The sequence below is a fragment of the Mastomys coucha genome, unplaced genomic scaffold (genome assembly GCF_008632895.1).
Source record: "Mastomys coucha isolate ucsf_1 unplaced genomic scaffold, UCSF_Mcou_1 pScaffold21, whole genome shotgun sequence".
Lineage (NCBI taxonomy): Eukaryota > Metazoa > Chordata > Mammalia > Rodentia > Muridae > Mastomys > Mastomys coucha.
In genome coordinates, this window is record NW_022196904.1 from 22,623,882 (window position 1) to 22,637,264 (window position 13,383).

Sequence of the window (13,383 nt, forward strand, 5' to 3'; positions counted from 1 at the left end):
AAAAAAAAAAAAAAAAAAAAAAAAAACCAAACTATCTAGCTGGCATGTAGAATGGGTAGTTTGAATCCAGTTGAGTCCAGAGGCCAGGAACCAAGGAGAACACTGAACCAGGGAACCCCAAAAAGGCCAATCTACCTTGTTGATTGCACAACTGGTCCCTCGTCGGGCAGCCACACTGGTAGCTGGGACCAGGCGGGAAATGTCAGCTCGGGCAGCCAGAACATGTGCAGTAGAGACATCAGATTCTGGGGTCAGAAGCCCTCGGATTGGGCCCAGCACTGCCTTCATGGCCTCTCTGTGGGCCTAGAGTAGGGGAAGGGCATACATGAAGGAGGTGCCCGAGAGCTCATCCCTACTTGGGGTCTCTGTGCTTTGGAGGGGGTGCTTCTCCAGGGTGCATGGACTCTGGTGGAGAACGGGTGGCATAGCGCTGGGATCTTAGCACTAGGGAAGGAGGAGGGTCAGAAGAGGCTGTCAAGATCAGCCTCAGCTACATGGCAAACTGAAGCAGAAACGAAATCTTAGAAGTGGTTGACTGACCGTGTGAGAGATCGAGCCTGGGTGACAATCACAGGGTACTACCGCTGGAGGGACTCCTGCAAGTCCTATTATGATGACATGGGATGGAACACCAGCCAGCACATGTCCGACCCTGCATGTTTCAGCCTCCCAAACCATAAGCCAAAAGGAACTTGTCTTTCCTTAAAAACCTCTGGGTTTCTGGCATTTTTTTGTCATGGCTACACAAAAACCAGTTGGTTTTTTTTTTTTTTTTTTTTTTTTTAAAAAAAAGCCTTACTGTCTATTTTGTTGCATATGGTAAATAGTTCTGAGGACAGTTGGGTTTTCTAGAATGCCCATGAGGCCCTGGGAGTCTAGAAGTCATGAACCCTGTAAGATTCTAAAGTGTGGGTTGGAGAGATGGCTGGACATTAAGGGAACTTACTGCCCTTGTGGAAGACCTGTTTCATGTACCCACGTGGTGGCTCACAACCTTTTATAGCACCACTTCCAAGGGATCAAACACCCCCTTCTGGCCTCTGTGGATACTGCACACACATGCCGTGCATACACAGATAGGTAAAACACATAAAAAGGAAAAATTCTTAAGATTCTAAAGTGGTCTGGGCCCCAGAACCCCCAAGGGTATATGATCTTCGCCCTCGACCCTCTTCCCTGCAGCTGAGCTTCCCTGGTGGGCCTGCTTATTCTTGCTATGGTCCTCACACCTCTGCCCGATCACCCCAGTGGAAAGCAGATATTGTGAGGTCGAGGCGCTTCAGGAGGAGGCAGCGGCGGCAGCAGTACTGTTCTGTCAGGCTTTGGGACAAAGACTCCAGGACTTTCTGAAAGGAGAGGTCTCAGTCACACCCAGGGTCCTGTCTCTGGGTGGATACTGTTCACAGCTGTCCATACATGTTCTCACCCATAGTGATGCATCCAGCGGCGAGTTAAGGAGGGGCTTCATGGACTCTGGGGGCAGGGAAGGCAGCAGCTCAGAGATCTGGTGGAGAATCATTGGAAGCCAATGAGAAACAGAATGGACTTTCTTGAGGGCTCTCGTTTCCCTCAGCTCTGTGAACCTGGGTCTCAGAAATGTTAATGACTTTTGCCAACTTGACAATTGCCATTGGTTATAGGAGTGGCTAACCCACTCTGGGCAGTGCCATCCCTTTGTAGATGGGCCTGGGCGCTATAAAAGAGGTAGCTGAACGGGCAGAAGGCATGAGCTAGTAAACAGTGTTTCTCCAGGGCTGGCTTGAGGCTTGAGAGTTCCTGCCTTAGTTTCCTTTAATGACAGGCTGTAACTTGTAAAGGGAAACAAATGGTTTCCTCCCCAAGCTGGCTTTGGTCAGTGTTTTATCACAGCAAAAAGCAAATTAGAGGGAATGGTCCCTGTCGTTGGGTCATCCTTTCTAGAGCTGGTTTTGAAGAGTAAGGTACGTCAAGAAGGGTCTCTCTGTCTCTCTACCTTGTCATGAAACTCTCGAAGTAGCTGGCTAGCCAGGGTTCCACGCAGAGGTCTAGGGAGCCCCAGGGCTTGAAGAGTTAGCATCAGTTCCTGAACCATGCCATTTCCCTCCTTTCTCCCTTCTCCAAAGGATGGCGCAGAGCTAGGATCCTGCTGGAGCCTCAGATGCAAGAGGCGGGCAGCCTGGAGCTCAGAGCAAAGAAACCCTAAAAATAGGAGTAGATCCCTGCCCAACCAGAACCTTGGCCCCTCCCCCAGAGTAAGCCTCACCCACTTACACTGGGGGATGTGGGTGGGTTCACTTCAGAACCACCCGAGGGGCGTTTAACTCAACGCGTTAAAGTTTTCAAAGGCCTTTGTCAGAATTCTAGCCTACCCTAACCCTAGTCTCGCTGCAAAGCTTTGGCCACGCCCCCGGGAGCCCAGTCTGAAGGTCAGAGCCCGCCCCTTTCAGAGGCTCCGCCCACTGCCACCTCCGGGGGCCTCCCGTGCTTGCTCACGCAACAGGCGCAGGCAGCCGCCGGGCTCCCGCAAAACAGTGGCGCAGTCTCCGCCGCAGAGCGCGCGATCCGGGCAGTGCAACGCCCGCAGCAAGCCGGCCAACTGCCGCAGGAACTCTTTCTCTGCGTCCGGGCCTGCGGGAGGAAGAAGCCATTAAGGGAAGAAGCAGCGGGTTCAGCGGCTCCACCCGCAGTCCACCCAGCTCTTCACGCACCGTGTCCGGCTCCCAGCACTGCAGTGCCCTCCTCTCGCCGCTCCAGAGCTCCCAGAGCCGTCAGCTCGGCCGCCAGCCGCGCGCACAGCGCCCTGAAGTCTGCACACGCGGGGCCCCGAGACGCCCCCTCCGGGACTGCATCGTACCTGCGGCGGGGCGCGCGTCAGTGCGAGTCTCTCTGCGTCTGCGTCCCCAGGCGAGTGCGCCCTTCCCGCACCCAAGGCCACACCACCGAATCCTTTACCCCAGTGTCAGCAGGTCACCCGCTACTATGGCCCCATCCATGGCCACTCCGTCTGAGGACCCGGTGCGCGCGCCCCCTTCCGCCTGGGACTGGCTCCGCCCCTCCTCTCCTCCCACCCCCGCCGCTATCCAATCACTTTCTCGTGCGAAGGCGCTTCGGCGCTATTTGGCTTGGTAGCGCGTTTCGAACGCCCTTCGTGTAACTTGTCTAGCGTCGCAAATTTTACAGCTTGAGGTTTGGATCCTGAAGGTCCCAGGAGGCTTGAGTGTCCCTACTGTCGGGGACATAAAAGCAAAAAATTTAACTTTCCCACTCTTTTTTACATTTAAATTTGTTTTGGACGTAGGGTCTCGATCTATACATATACATATATGAAGCTCAGGCTGGCCTCTTAGTTCTGCTTCCTCTTTCAGTTTGCTGGTTGACAGGTGTGTGACACGCCCAGCTGCCCTTTGTTCTTATTGCACCCCAGACCGCGGTCGAAAGTCCCATCCAATTTGTCTTTCTTCCATCTTAGGAATAGAATTTCAGCACACCTTCACATCCACTCTCCCACCACAGCCAGAGCCTCCTTCCACCTCACAGTGGGTTCCAGTGTTAGCCATCCTCTCTGCCTCTGTAGGCCTCCGAAAGAAGCAGATGCCATTGAGAAACTACATCCTAAGGGAGAGGCAAGCCGATGGGACTGGGGTTAACTTCATTTGCCAGCTCATGTTTCTGCCAAACTGGTTTTCCATCTAGGCAATTGGGGTCCAAGGGCAACAATATATTTTTATGTGCATGAATGTTGTGTGCGCGTGTGCGCGCACGTGCACGCACCTTGTACCCACAGAAGTCAAAAGGCTTACAGTCCCCTACAACTGGACTTCCAGATGGTTGTGAACTTTTGTGTGGGTGCTGGGAACCAAACCCCGTCTTCTGCAAGAACAAGTGCTCTTAACCACTGAGCCATCTCTCCAGCCATTAACATATTAAATGGAATCTGGTCTCACTGAGACCCTCCTATATTAGCCTCCCAAGATCTGGGACTAAAGGTTTGTGTCACACCCAATCTTTCAAGCACTCGTGAGGATTATGGTCCACATGTTAAGGTGCTTAAAAGGGCTTGATGCATCCTCCATTAATTAAGTAAAGCCAGATGGTGGTGGCTCATACCTTTAATCACAGCACTAGGGAGGCAGAAGCAGGCAGATCTCTGAGTTCAAGACCGGCTTGGTCTACCTAATGAGTTCCAGGACAGCCAGGGCTACACAGAGAAACCCTGTCAAAAAAACAAAATACAAAAAAGTAGGGGAACTGGACCAGCTGCTCTCTCGAAAGCTGGCTCTCAGCACTGACCTCTGGAGGCTCAGAAGCATCAGAGCACCCACCATGCTCTTTTGGCCTCTCTGGGCATCCCTGCAAACACACATGTACATAAATACAAAATAAATCTGTTTCAAAGCCAGACCTGGTGACTTAGACGTGTGTTCTCATAGGAATATCACCACAAGTTCCCATATACGTGGCCCATAAGCACCTGTAACTCCAGCTCACATGCACGGAGCCAGATATAATTTTAAAATCTTAAACAAAAACAACTTGGGCTAACAACTTTTACTCCTTCTTTGGTGTTGGGCCCTACCTCAAGCTCTTGCCCATGCTAAGCATGTGTTGCAGCTTTCTTTCAAACTCCACGTGTAAATCTATGAGCTCTGGTTGGGGAGAGAGCTAAGCAAGAGAGTACTTACAATCTGGGTTCAGTTCCCAGCAGCCACCTGGCTCAGTTCTAGGGGACCTGATACTGAGGAGCCAGGTGGTGCACACACAAACCTATGGGCAAGAAAACATAAAATAATTTCAACATATGGAGTCTTCCCAAACATCTATTAAACTCCCTCTTCCCTCTCACAAACCCTACCTGCACCACCACAGGGATGATCAGTCGCAGGTGTCTTTCTCACATAGCTATAGTCTTTGAAAATGCAAATCAATACTTGGGATTCTTCCTGTGGTCCCATCTCATTCACTGGGGTGATGTGTCCCGAAAAGCCTCTCCTCACTCCTCTCCCAGGATCCACCTTGCTTAAAACCCATTTCCAACTTACCGGTCCAATTCCTACCTTGATGACTGGGGCTGGTTGACCCCTGCACACACCCACAGAACCTCCTCTCCCATTGTTCACTGTGTCACCACCAGTCATGGGACTTGACACATTAGGAGCTTAGTAAATGTACTTGAGTGGACATATAAACCCAGCTAGATGACCAGCTTGGGACTAAAGAATGTATAGTATAGGGATGAGGAGTAAAGCCAAGACCTTCAGGTAAACAAGGGGACAGGCGCACCAATGCAAATAAAGACCAGGCTGAGACACAGTCACAGACATTTCTTGGAACAGATCTTAAGCCCCCCCCTCCCCCAATGACAAGGCTGGGTCTTTGCCCACCCCCCACCCCCCATCCTCCACTTCAGCCTGCCCTAACAAGGTCACAGACTGGCTTGGAATCAAGATCAGGAAGATAAATGTTGGCGTACCTCCCCCAAAGTCTGGGGGGCAAGCATCCAATCTGAGGGGCAAGTAGCTGGAAAATTGGGCTCGGGAGCTCTAGGATCTGAGGTCTTCCTGGCTCCCAGGGTTCAGTCTTCCATGTGCCCCAGATATGGGGGCAATGAAAGGTAATCATGGATCAGAGGTGGGTATCGGACAAGGAACAGGGCTGGGGGACCTGGGAGAGGGGGGTACTGGGAGATGGGGGACTAGGGAACCTTCCCCAAGTCCCCACTGCTAAATCCGAAGATCTCACAGCACCATACAGCACTCTGGTCCCCCTCCCCACCCCTTCCCAAAACGAGGTAGGTAAAGAATGGAGCTTCCCCCGCTTACCATGGAAGGGGGGAGACCGAGGCACAAAGAGAGGATGGGGACCCAGGCTGCCCCAGCCCCCAGTCCCTCCGCCCTCAGCTCTGGTGGATCTGACATTGATGAGAGCCGGGCAGAATGGGGATGGGAGGTGCACCCCCTCTCCCCATTTTCTCTCACCCATCCCAGGGTCTGCTTGGGGGAGCTGAATCACAGGTTCCGGATACAATAAATAGTTAATAATTTAAAGTGACACAAATATTCATCCCTTGAACCCCCACAAGGCCACCCATGTCTGGGTAATGAAGAATGATTTAAGTGCACATTCCCAGGTACTTAGGGCCAGATGTAGGTCCTAAGCCCACGAACCCTCGAGACTTTGGCTCTGAAACCTTAGTTCTCCTATCCAGGACACCTGATCCTAGTGTCTCTACTTAGGGAAAAGAGGCTGTGGCACCTCTTTTCTCCATGGGGAAGTGCTACAAAACAATACTGAGCTTTCCAGAACAATTCCCAACTGAGATGGAAGAGGTTTACAGGAGAGGGACCTGAATGTACTAGGGGTTACAGAATGGGAAATCTGCAAGTTTAGGGATGGTGGGGTGCGCTTCTGTGTTGCAATTGCTGGCCCCAGAAGTACAGGTGTGCAATGGGTAGGCCTTCTACGGTCTCTGCTTGACCCCTGCAGCTGTCTGACTTCACTGAGCTTACAGCTTGTGTACAATCATCCGTGGCAAAGTCAAGCCCTAGAGAGGGGAAAGAGAAACTACTAGGTGGTCCTGGATCCCAGAAATCTGAATTCACACTGGCACAAGTGCCCTGCCCTAGGATAAAGGGGGGTGGGTTGGAGTCTGGGCATTGCTGGGTCATTCCAGTTTTGGGGCCTCTGGATGGCAGAACACGGGGGATGGGGGTGGAGGGGAGTCAGGTAGTGAGGAAATGGGGGCTTCATTAGTCTAGAAGTACTTTAAATCCAAGAACCTCTGGAGCCTAAAGGTGCTGAAATCCTGGGGCAGCTTGTTGCTGCACCTAGGGCCCAATGACATTCTGGGGTCTTAGATCCAGTGCTCTAAAAGCACTTTGGATTTGCTCTAGGGCTGAGAGTCAATGAATGAAAGACCTGGGTTACCATGACTACTACATCTTCTAAGTTCCAGGCTCCCACCCAACATGGTGAATGTAGACAGAGGGAAGCCAATGTTTCCAGAATATCTGGGGTCTTAAAATTTAGACCTAAGGGAAACTGGAAGGTTAGCTAATCTCTACAAACCAGTGTGTTGGGCCCAAAGTGTTGGTGGGCTTCAGCCATACATTTAAGGGTACCAGGCATCTCAGAGCCCACCCATGAGATTCAAATTCTCATGGCTGTCTTGAGGGGTAGGTATTTGGTCCCAGGTTCCCCAAGCATTTTGGTGTTGGATATTTGGACCTTGCTGAGCTCTGAAAAGGGCCTCCGAAGTCATTGTGGTCAGAAAATACTCATGTTTGAGGACATCTAAGGAGTTAATGCATTTTAAATCTGGAGTGCTAGGAAATTTGTGGGTCACTTGCGCATGAACTGATGGCAATGTCTGTGGACTTGTCAATGGGGAGACTTCAGGCCAGTATCTGGTGATTCCAAACCAGTCTTGGTGTCTCTTACCCAGGAGGGTTTGGTGTCTCCAGGTCCTGGAGCTATAAGAGCATCTAAATGTGCAGATACCAGGTCTCAGGTGAAAATTCAGGGACCATTTTCTGGTGATTCTGGGCCCTCTGGTCTCAAGGTCTAAGTCATTTGATATAGGGTCAAGTTTTAGCAACTGGACTAATTTAGGGACCGCAATATGAGTGTTTACAATGTCAAGTATGACCTGAAGTCTGGGTTGGGCATTTAGACAGAGTCAGGTTCCAAGATCCCTATATCTCAGGGATGTGAGCTCCTGGGCCCCTTTAGATGCAATGTTTGAAAATGTCCTAAGTCTCCTCAGTGGGGAAAAGGGAGGGAGAATCCAGAATTCAGGACTTCAGGTGGACAGACACCCTGATGAAGCTGGGTCTGGGGATCTCAGTCCTCAGTTTGGGGTCCAGGTACCAGATCTGGGATCTCTCAAATCCATTCAAGTTCCAAATGTACCTAAGTTTGGGTTTTAGGTTCATATGCTGTTCAGGGTCCTGGACCTTCAATTTTTGGGTCTTCAGACCGATTTCCAAACCAGTCCAACAATCCTCACCGTGCAGCCTCCTCGTGACGACCCCCACAGCCCGCACAGCCACAACGAGCTGCAACCCAGTGACAGGCGCGCAGGGGTGCATAGCAACAGAGACAGGGCACTGCCAGGGACAGAGCAGCCAGAGCGGCCCAGCGCGCAGCAGGGCGCGGGTGGCCTGGCTCACAAGCACACGGGTCTGAGAAGTCACCCTCGGCATCCGACAGGCAGTGGTACAGCAAGCTCTCCGCACACCACAGGCAGCTGAGCCTGCGCACTAGCAGGCGACCTGGGTCAGGGGCTTCTGCGCAGCGACCACCACGCCCATCTGCCCGGCGGCGGAAGAGTGCTCGGCAGTGCACACAGCGCGCAGCCTCCTCAGCCTCTGGGGAGGCTTTGGCTGGAGCAGGGGTTGGGCCTGGGCCCGGGGGTGGACGAGCAGGGGGTGCTGGGGGTGCAGCCTCTGTGAGAGGGGCGGGGAGTGACACTGGAGGACCCAGGGCTGCACCCCTCAATGCACCAGTCTTGGCAAAGCGCACAACGCAGGTAGACAGGGCAAGAGGTGGAGGCGGTGGTCCAGATCGCCGGTAGTCCTCATAGCCGCGGCTGCCCCAGCCCTGGCTCCCTGCCCCAGCTAAAGATTCTGAAGGTTCAGGAATCCCAGTGAACGGTAGAAGCGGAGGGTAGCTCTGCAGAGCCAAGGGACAAGGAGGTCAGGTTAGGGACATCTGCAGTTCACTCACTATCCATAAGCTACCCAGGTTAGGAAGACCCAAAATCCCAGAAGGCAAACAGAAGGCATCAGTCAGAAGGGACTGTGTTCCCCTGAACTCTCTTAGGCTCAGGGTTCCTCATGACCTCAGAGACCACACAAGGTAGACAGCAAACCCACACCTGAAGGGTCTTATGGCTTAAGATTTCCCAGTTCAGTTACACTCAACCCCAAGTCCCTCCTTCAGGATAAAGTAAATAGTCTTAAAAAGTCCTTCCAGAGTACCAGCATCTTCTAACATACTAGAAAACCTGTCCATGTCATCATCCCCCAAGTCCCTGCATAAACTAGACAGACTTCAAATCTCCCAGAGAGCTAGAGACACTTGGAAGTTTCTTCCAACTCTCAAGAGCCCAGGAGTTCCTCACCCAGCGTCTCCAGCATCTTTCCACTTGCTTGGCAAGCACTCTAACCCAGGCCCAAACCCAAGCCCTTTCTATGTCACTACCGCCTCAGCTCAGTCAGGCTGGCCATTTCCAGGGATCTGTGTCCCTTATCATACAGTTGGGCTTCAGCCTCAGTCAGCTTAGGGAGCTGTCCAATTCTATCCGGGTTTACTGCTGAGGGGCAGAAGAGCAGAGGAGGTCATACCTGAGCAGAGGAGCGGCGCCTTTGTGGGGGCGTGGCCGGTGGGAAGGCAGCTGCTGACTCCACTGTGGCAATGGGAGCTGTGGGAGGAGTCTCCTGGCGGCTGTGACTGGAGGAGGAGTCGCTGTCCACGTGGGACTGAGGGAGATTAGTGAGGCCTCAGTGCAGGGGAGTTCCCCAACCAAAGAAAGATACCCTTACATAGACCTCCCTTCTAAGCAGAGCAAGTGCTCTGCAGCCAGGCGGTCTGGGCTCAAACCTTTGCTCTGCCACTGACTGGTTGTGTGGCAAGTGAGCTCACCTAAGAGCTCAAGTGTCCTGCTCTAAAAATGGGAGTCATCATAGAATCGATTCTTAAGGAGGTGATGACACTGTCTCTTACAGCGCCCTCTACAGCTGAGTCACGATACAGTCTCTCCCTGGTGCTTCTAGGTAACAGCTGTACCTTTTCCAGATAGTGGATTCTGGGTAAGCATCTACCATTTAGCCACTCCCCCAGCCCTTCACTGGCGGATTCCACCATGTCAAATCCACCACCCTTGCTCATTTAGGCCAGTCCTCAAACTCAAGATCACTTTGCCTTCCCTCAGGAGCAGCTGGGATTATAGGTGTGTGCCACCTGGACTCCGGATGTGAGCACCACTTTTACTAGACTCCTAATAGAACACCAAGGTACTGGACAGGCTATCACACTATACCCTCCTTCCCAGAAGCCCACTTCTGGGGAAGTACATTCCTGCTAGTACATTGCAACTTCGTTTCCACTACAGGTCAAAGGATAGTTTGCCTGCCTGGACACTTTTCTTCCACCCAAACCAGGCCTCATACTTTACTAGCTTAAGCCCCACTTCCTGGGCCCTCCACTCCCTTTCCTGTAACCTCCTACCTCATCTGTTCACAGCCTCCAGTCTATATCCACTGACCACTACAGCATGCCAGAAGAGCCCCATACACAGGAACTGTGTGTGACCACTGGAGGGCCACCTCCATCCCTCATGACCTTGAGACTCTCTTTGACCCAAGGAACTAGTATTGTTGATCTCCATATTCTCATAAACTCCCCAAATACATCTGGATATTCTGTGCCTCGTTTATTATCTCTCAGTGTACTCAGCCCATTTGCCTAACACTTATCATATACTGGGCATTGTTTTAGGGACTGGAGGTGAGGCAAGGTACTAGCAAAAGATTCTTGGCTTCTGGGAGCTGACATGCTAGCATAGAGAAAGGGCAGGAAACTAACAGATGAGAAAACTGTCTTGGGGGCTGGAGAGGTGGTTCAGAGGTTAAAAGCATGGAATGCTCTCCCAGAGGACCCAGGTTCAATTTCCAGTACCCACCTGGCATTTACAGGTAACCCAACACCCTCATACACACATACATGCACATGAAAATAAAAATAAATGATTAGTTTTTGGAAAAAGAAAGAAAACTGTCTTAGAAGGAGGGGGGGATTAGAACCAAATAAGGGACATTGGCAATTGTAACTGGGGAGTGATGGTGACATGCAATGGTTTTGTTTGTTCGTTGAAACAGGGTTTTTCTGTGTAGCCTTGGATGTAGACCAGGATGGCCTCAAACCCAAAGAAATCTACCTACCGCCTGCTTCTGCCTCACACGTGCTGAGATATAAAGGCGTGTATCTACCTGGAGAAAATGTCTTATATATTCCAAGCTGGCTTCACATTTGTAACATAGCCCAAGGATGACCTTGAATTTCAACCTTCCGACTCCACCTCCCTAGTGCTGGGATTACAGAGGGACTAGGAGTCTCTGCAGTGTCCAGGGCTCTGTGCATGCAAGGCACACACTTCACTAAGCAAACCATATCCCGCCTGAGAATGCAATTTTAAATAGGTTGCTCAGTGAAGCCACCAAGAAGACATTTGTATAAAGCCTCAAAAGAAAAGATCATAAATCAGATCTGAAGACGTTGTTCTGGACAGAAGGGCCTCAGGACAGGAATACACCAACCCCGTTGCAATGATAGGAGGAGTCTGGTGTGACAAGAAGGTGAGGGGCAGGCCAGCCCAGGCCCAGATGGATCCTATCCTATGTGCCATGGGAAGGTTCTGAATGGGGAAAGGGTATGATCAGACTCAGCTATTGGTAAGAGTCTCCTTGGTAATCCACCCCCATACCCCACTGTGTGTGTGTCCACAAAGCACTCATACACATATAAAAAAAAATATTTTTTTGAGAAAGAAAGGAGAACCAATATTGTGATGGATTCTATGGGAAGCAGGAAAAAACAAAAATCAGCCCAGCATGGTGATGTACCTGTAACCCCATACTTGGGAGACTGAGATGGAAGGCTCATGAGATCCAGGCTAACTTCACCTCCTAACAAACCTATCGGTTTCTCATCGTCAGCCTCTTTCCTGATTATCATCAGTTTCTCTAACAGAGCCAGGGATTTCTACTGATGGTTGGCTGCCACCACACTCTCTCCTTACTCAGTGCCCTCTTAGGTAACATCACTCAGGTAAAGGAGCATTAACTTAGGTTACTTACAGTAGCATGTAAGATTTAAGATCCCAGACCAGGCAGGGGTGGCACACGCCTTTAATCCCAGCACTTGGGAGGCAGAGGCAGGTGGATTTCTGAGTTCGAGGCCAGCCTGGTCTACAGAGTGAGTTCCAGGACAGCCAGGGCTACACAGAGAAACCCTGTCTCGAAAAAAAAAAAAAAAAAAGATCCCATACCATCTGTCCCTGGGTCACATGACCTGGGCTATGCAGTAAGACCCTGTCCCAAAAACAAACAAACAAATAAACAATGGAGTCAAAGATGACTCCAAGTTTACAAGCCTGCAGCTTGAACAATAAACAGAAGATAGAATTATCAATTCATAGATGGGCAGTGTTGGTATATATCTTTAATCCCAGCACTTGGGAGGCAGAGGGAGGTGGATTTTTGAGTTTGAGGCCAGCCTGGTCTACAGAGGGAGTTCCAGGACAGTCAGGGCTACACAGGAAAACTCTTGTCTCGGAAAATCAAAACAAAAGGAGTTAGCAATTCATTTGTCTGTGTATTTATTTTAACGTTTATTTCTTTTTATATTTTATCTTTTTCTCTAAAGCACCAAGACAAAGGAAGCTTGCTTTGCTTATTTATAGAAGAACCCTGGTGCCTAAAGCACTGCCTGGTATGGGTACTTTTTAGCACTTGAACAAAACAGGAGGCCACACATGCTGACACAGTAGTAATTACAGCATTCAAGAGGACCAAAATCAAGACTACCATCAGATACGGACTGAGCTTGAGGTTGGCTTGGGCTACATTAGACCCTGTCTCAAAAGATAAATTGATAGATGGATATGCAAGAACAGAAAAACTAGCACAACCTTGGTTGAATTGGCATTATCCATATGGGCCTGATTTTGTGTCCTTAGCATGTAGCCTTTTGCAGACTTCACAGCAAGTATTCAGGAATATTTGTAGACTAGAACCAACCCTTTGCCCTCCCATGGGAGAGGGTCCCCAAGACTCACCGTCAGAGGGCAGGGAGTCTCTGCAGTGTCCTGGGAAGGGGAGGAGGAGGAAGAGGAAGAGGAGGGAGTCAGCGAGCCTAGGGCAGGGAGAAAGGCTGAAGTGAGTCTCCAGATCCCAGATTCTCCCATTCTGCCCCTAAGCCTGCTTATGTGTGCTTGGGCCACTGACCTCGACTCAGTGCAGCCAGCGCAGCCAGCAGGCTCCTCTGGAACTCATCTGCTTCTGCAGGACTCTGAAACGTCAGCCCAAACTTGCAGTCCCCCAGGCTCCAATGGTGGAAGATAGGATTCACTTTGTTGTAAACCAAACCTGGCCTCAGGGTACACTCCAAGGTGGTCTGAGGGGCAGGAAGGGGCTAGGTCAGCTAAGCCCAGACCCTCTGTACACTCCAGAATCCCAACACCAGGTATACTTAAACACTAATACACCCTAATTTTAGGAGATGTATCTCTGATTCCACAATACTCCTTCAATCCTTTCATTTCTATACCTATCTGATTTCTTCCTCTGATGTCCCAATAGGAATCTCAAATCTTATTAAATGTTAAAAAAAAAAAAATTAACCTTT

At 50.7% G+C, this 13,383-nt stretch overlaps 2 protein-coding genes across 6 annotated transcripts in view; both read right to left on the minus strand.

The window, feature by feature from the left end:
• Fam98c (family with sequence similarity 98 member C) overlaps positions 1-3,025 on the minus strand; it is a 4,021-nt gene extending 996 nt beyond the window's left edge. The window contains exons 1-7 of the mRNA XM_031385979.1: positions 2,932-3,025; positions 2,688-2,833; positions 2,473-2,607; positions 1,973-2,178; positions 1,427-1,504; positions 1,230-1,346; positions 136-303 (exon numbers count right to left, since the gene is read on the minus strand). Coding sequence (XP_031241839.1) covers positions 136-303; positions 1,230-1,346; positions 1,427-1,504; positions 1,973-2,178; positions 2,473-2,607; positions 2,688-2,833; positions 2,932-2,972 — 891 coding nt within the window. The 5' untranslated portion in view covers positions 2,973-3,025. The remainder of the gene's footprint in view (positions 1-135; positions 304-1,229; positions 1,347-1,426; positions 1,505-1,972; positions 2,179-2,472; positions 2,608-2,687; positions 2,834-2,931) is intronic.
• Positions 3,026-7,105: 4,080 nt separating this feature from the next.
• The window catches only part of Spred3 (sprouty related EVH1 domain containing 3), an 8,984-nt gene continuing 2,706 nt past the window's right edge, over positions 7,106-13,383 (minus strand). For all 5 annotated transcript variants that reach the window (XM_031385974.1, XM_031385977.1, XM_031385978.1 and 2 more), the window contains exons 3-6: positions 12,984-13,152; positions 12,815-12,891; positions 9,324-9,458; positions 7,106-8,649 (exon numbers count right to left, since the gene is read on the minus strand). In XM_031385974.1, the coding sequence (XP_031241834.1) occupies positions 7,981-8,649; positions 9,324-9,458; positions 12,815-12,891; positions 12,984-13,152 (1,050 nt within the window). In that variant the 3' untranslated portion in view covers positions 7,106-7,980. The remainder of the gene's footprint in view (positions 8,650-9,323; positions 9,459-12,814; positions 12,892-12,983; positions 13,153-13,383) is intronic.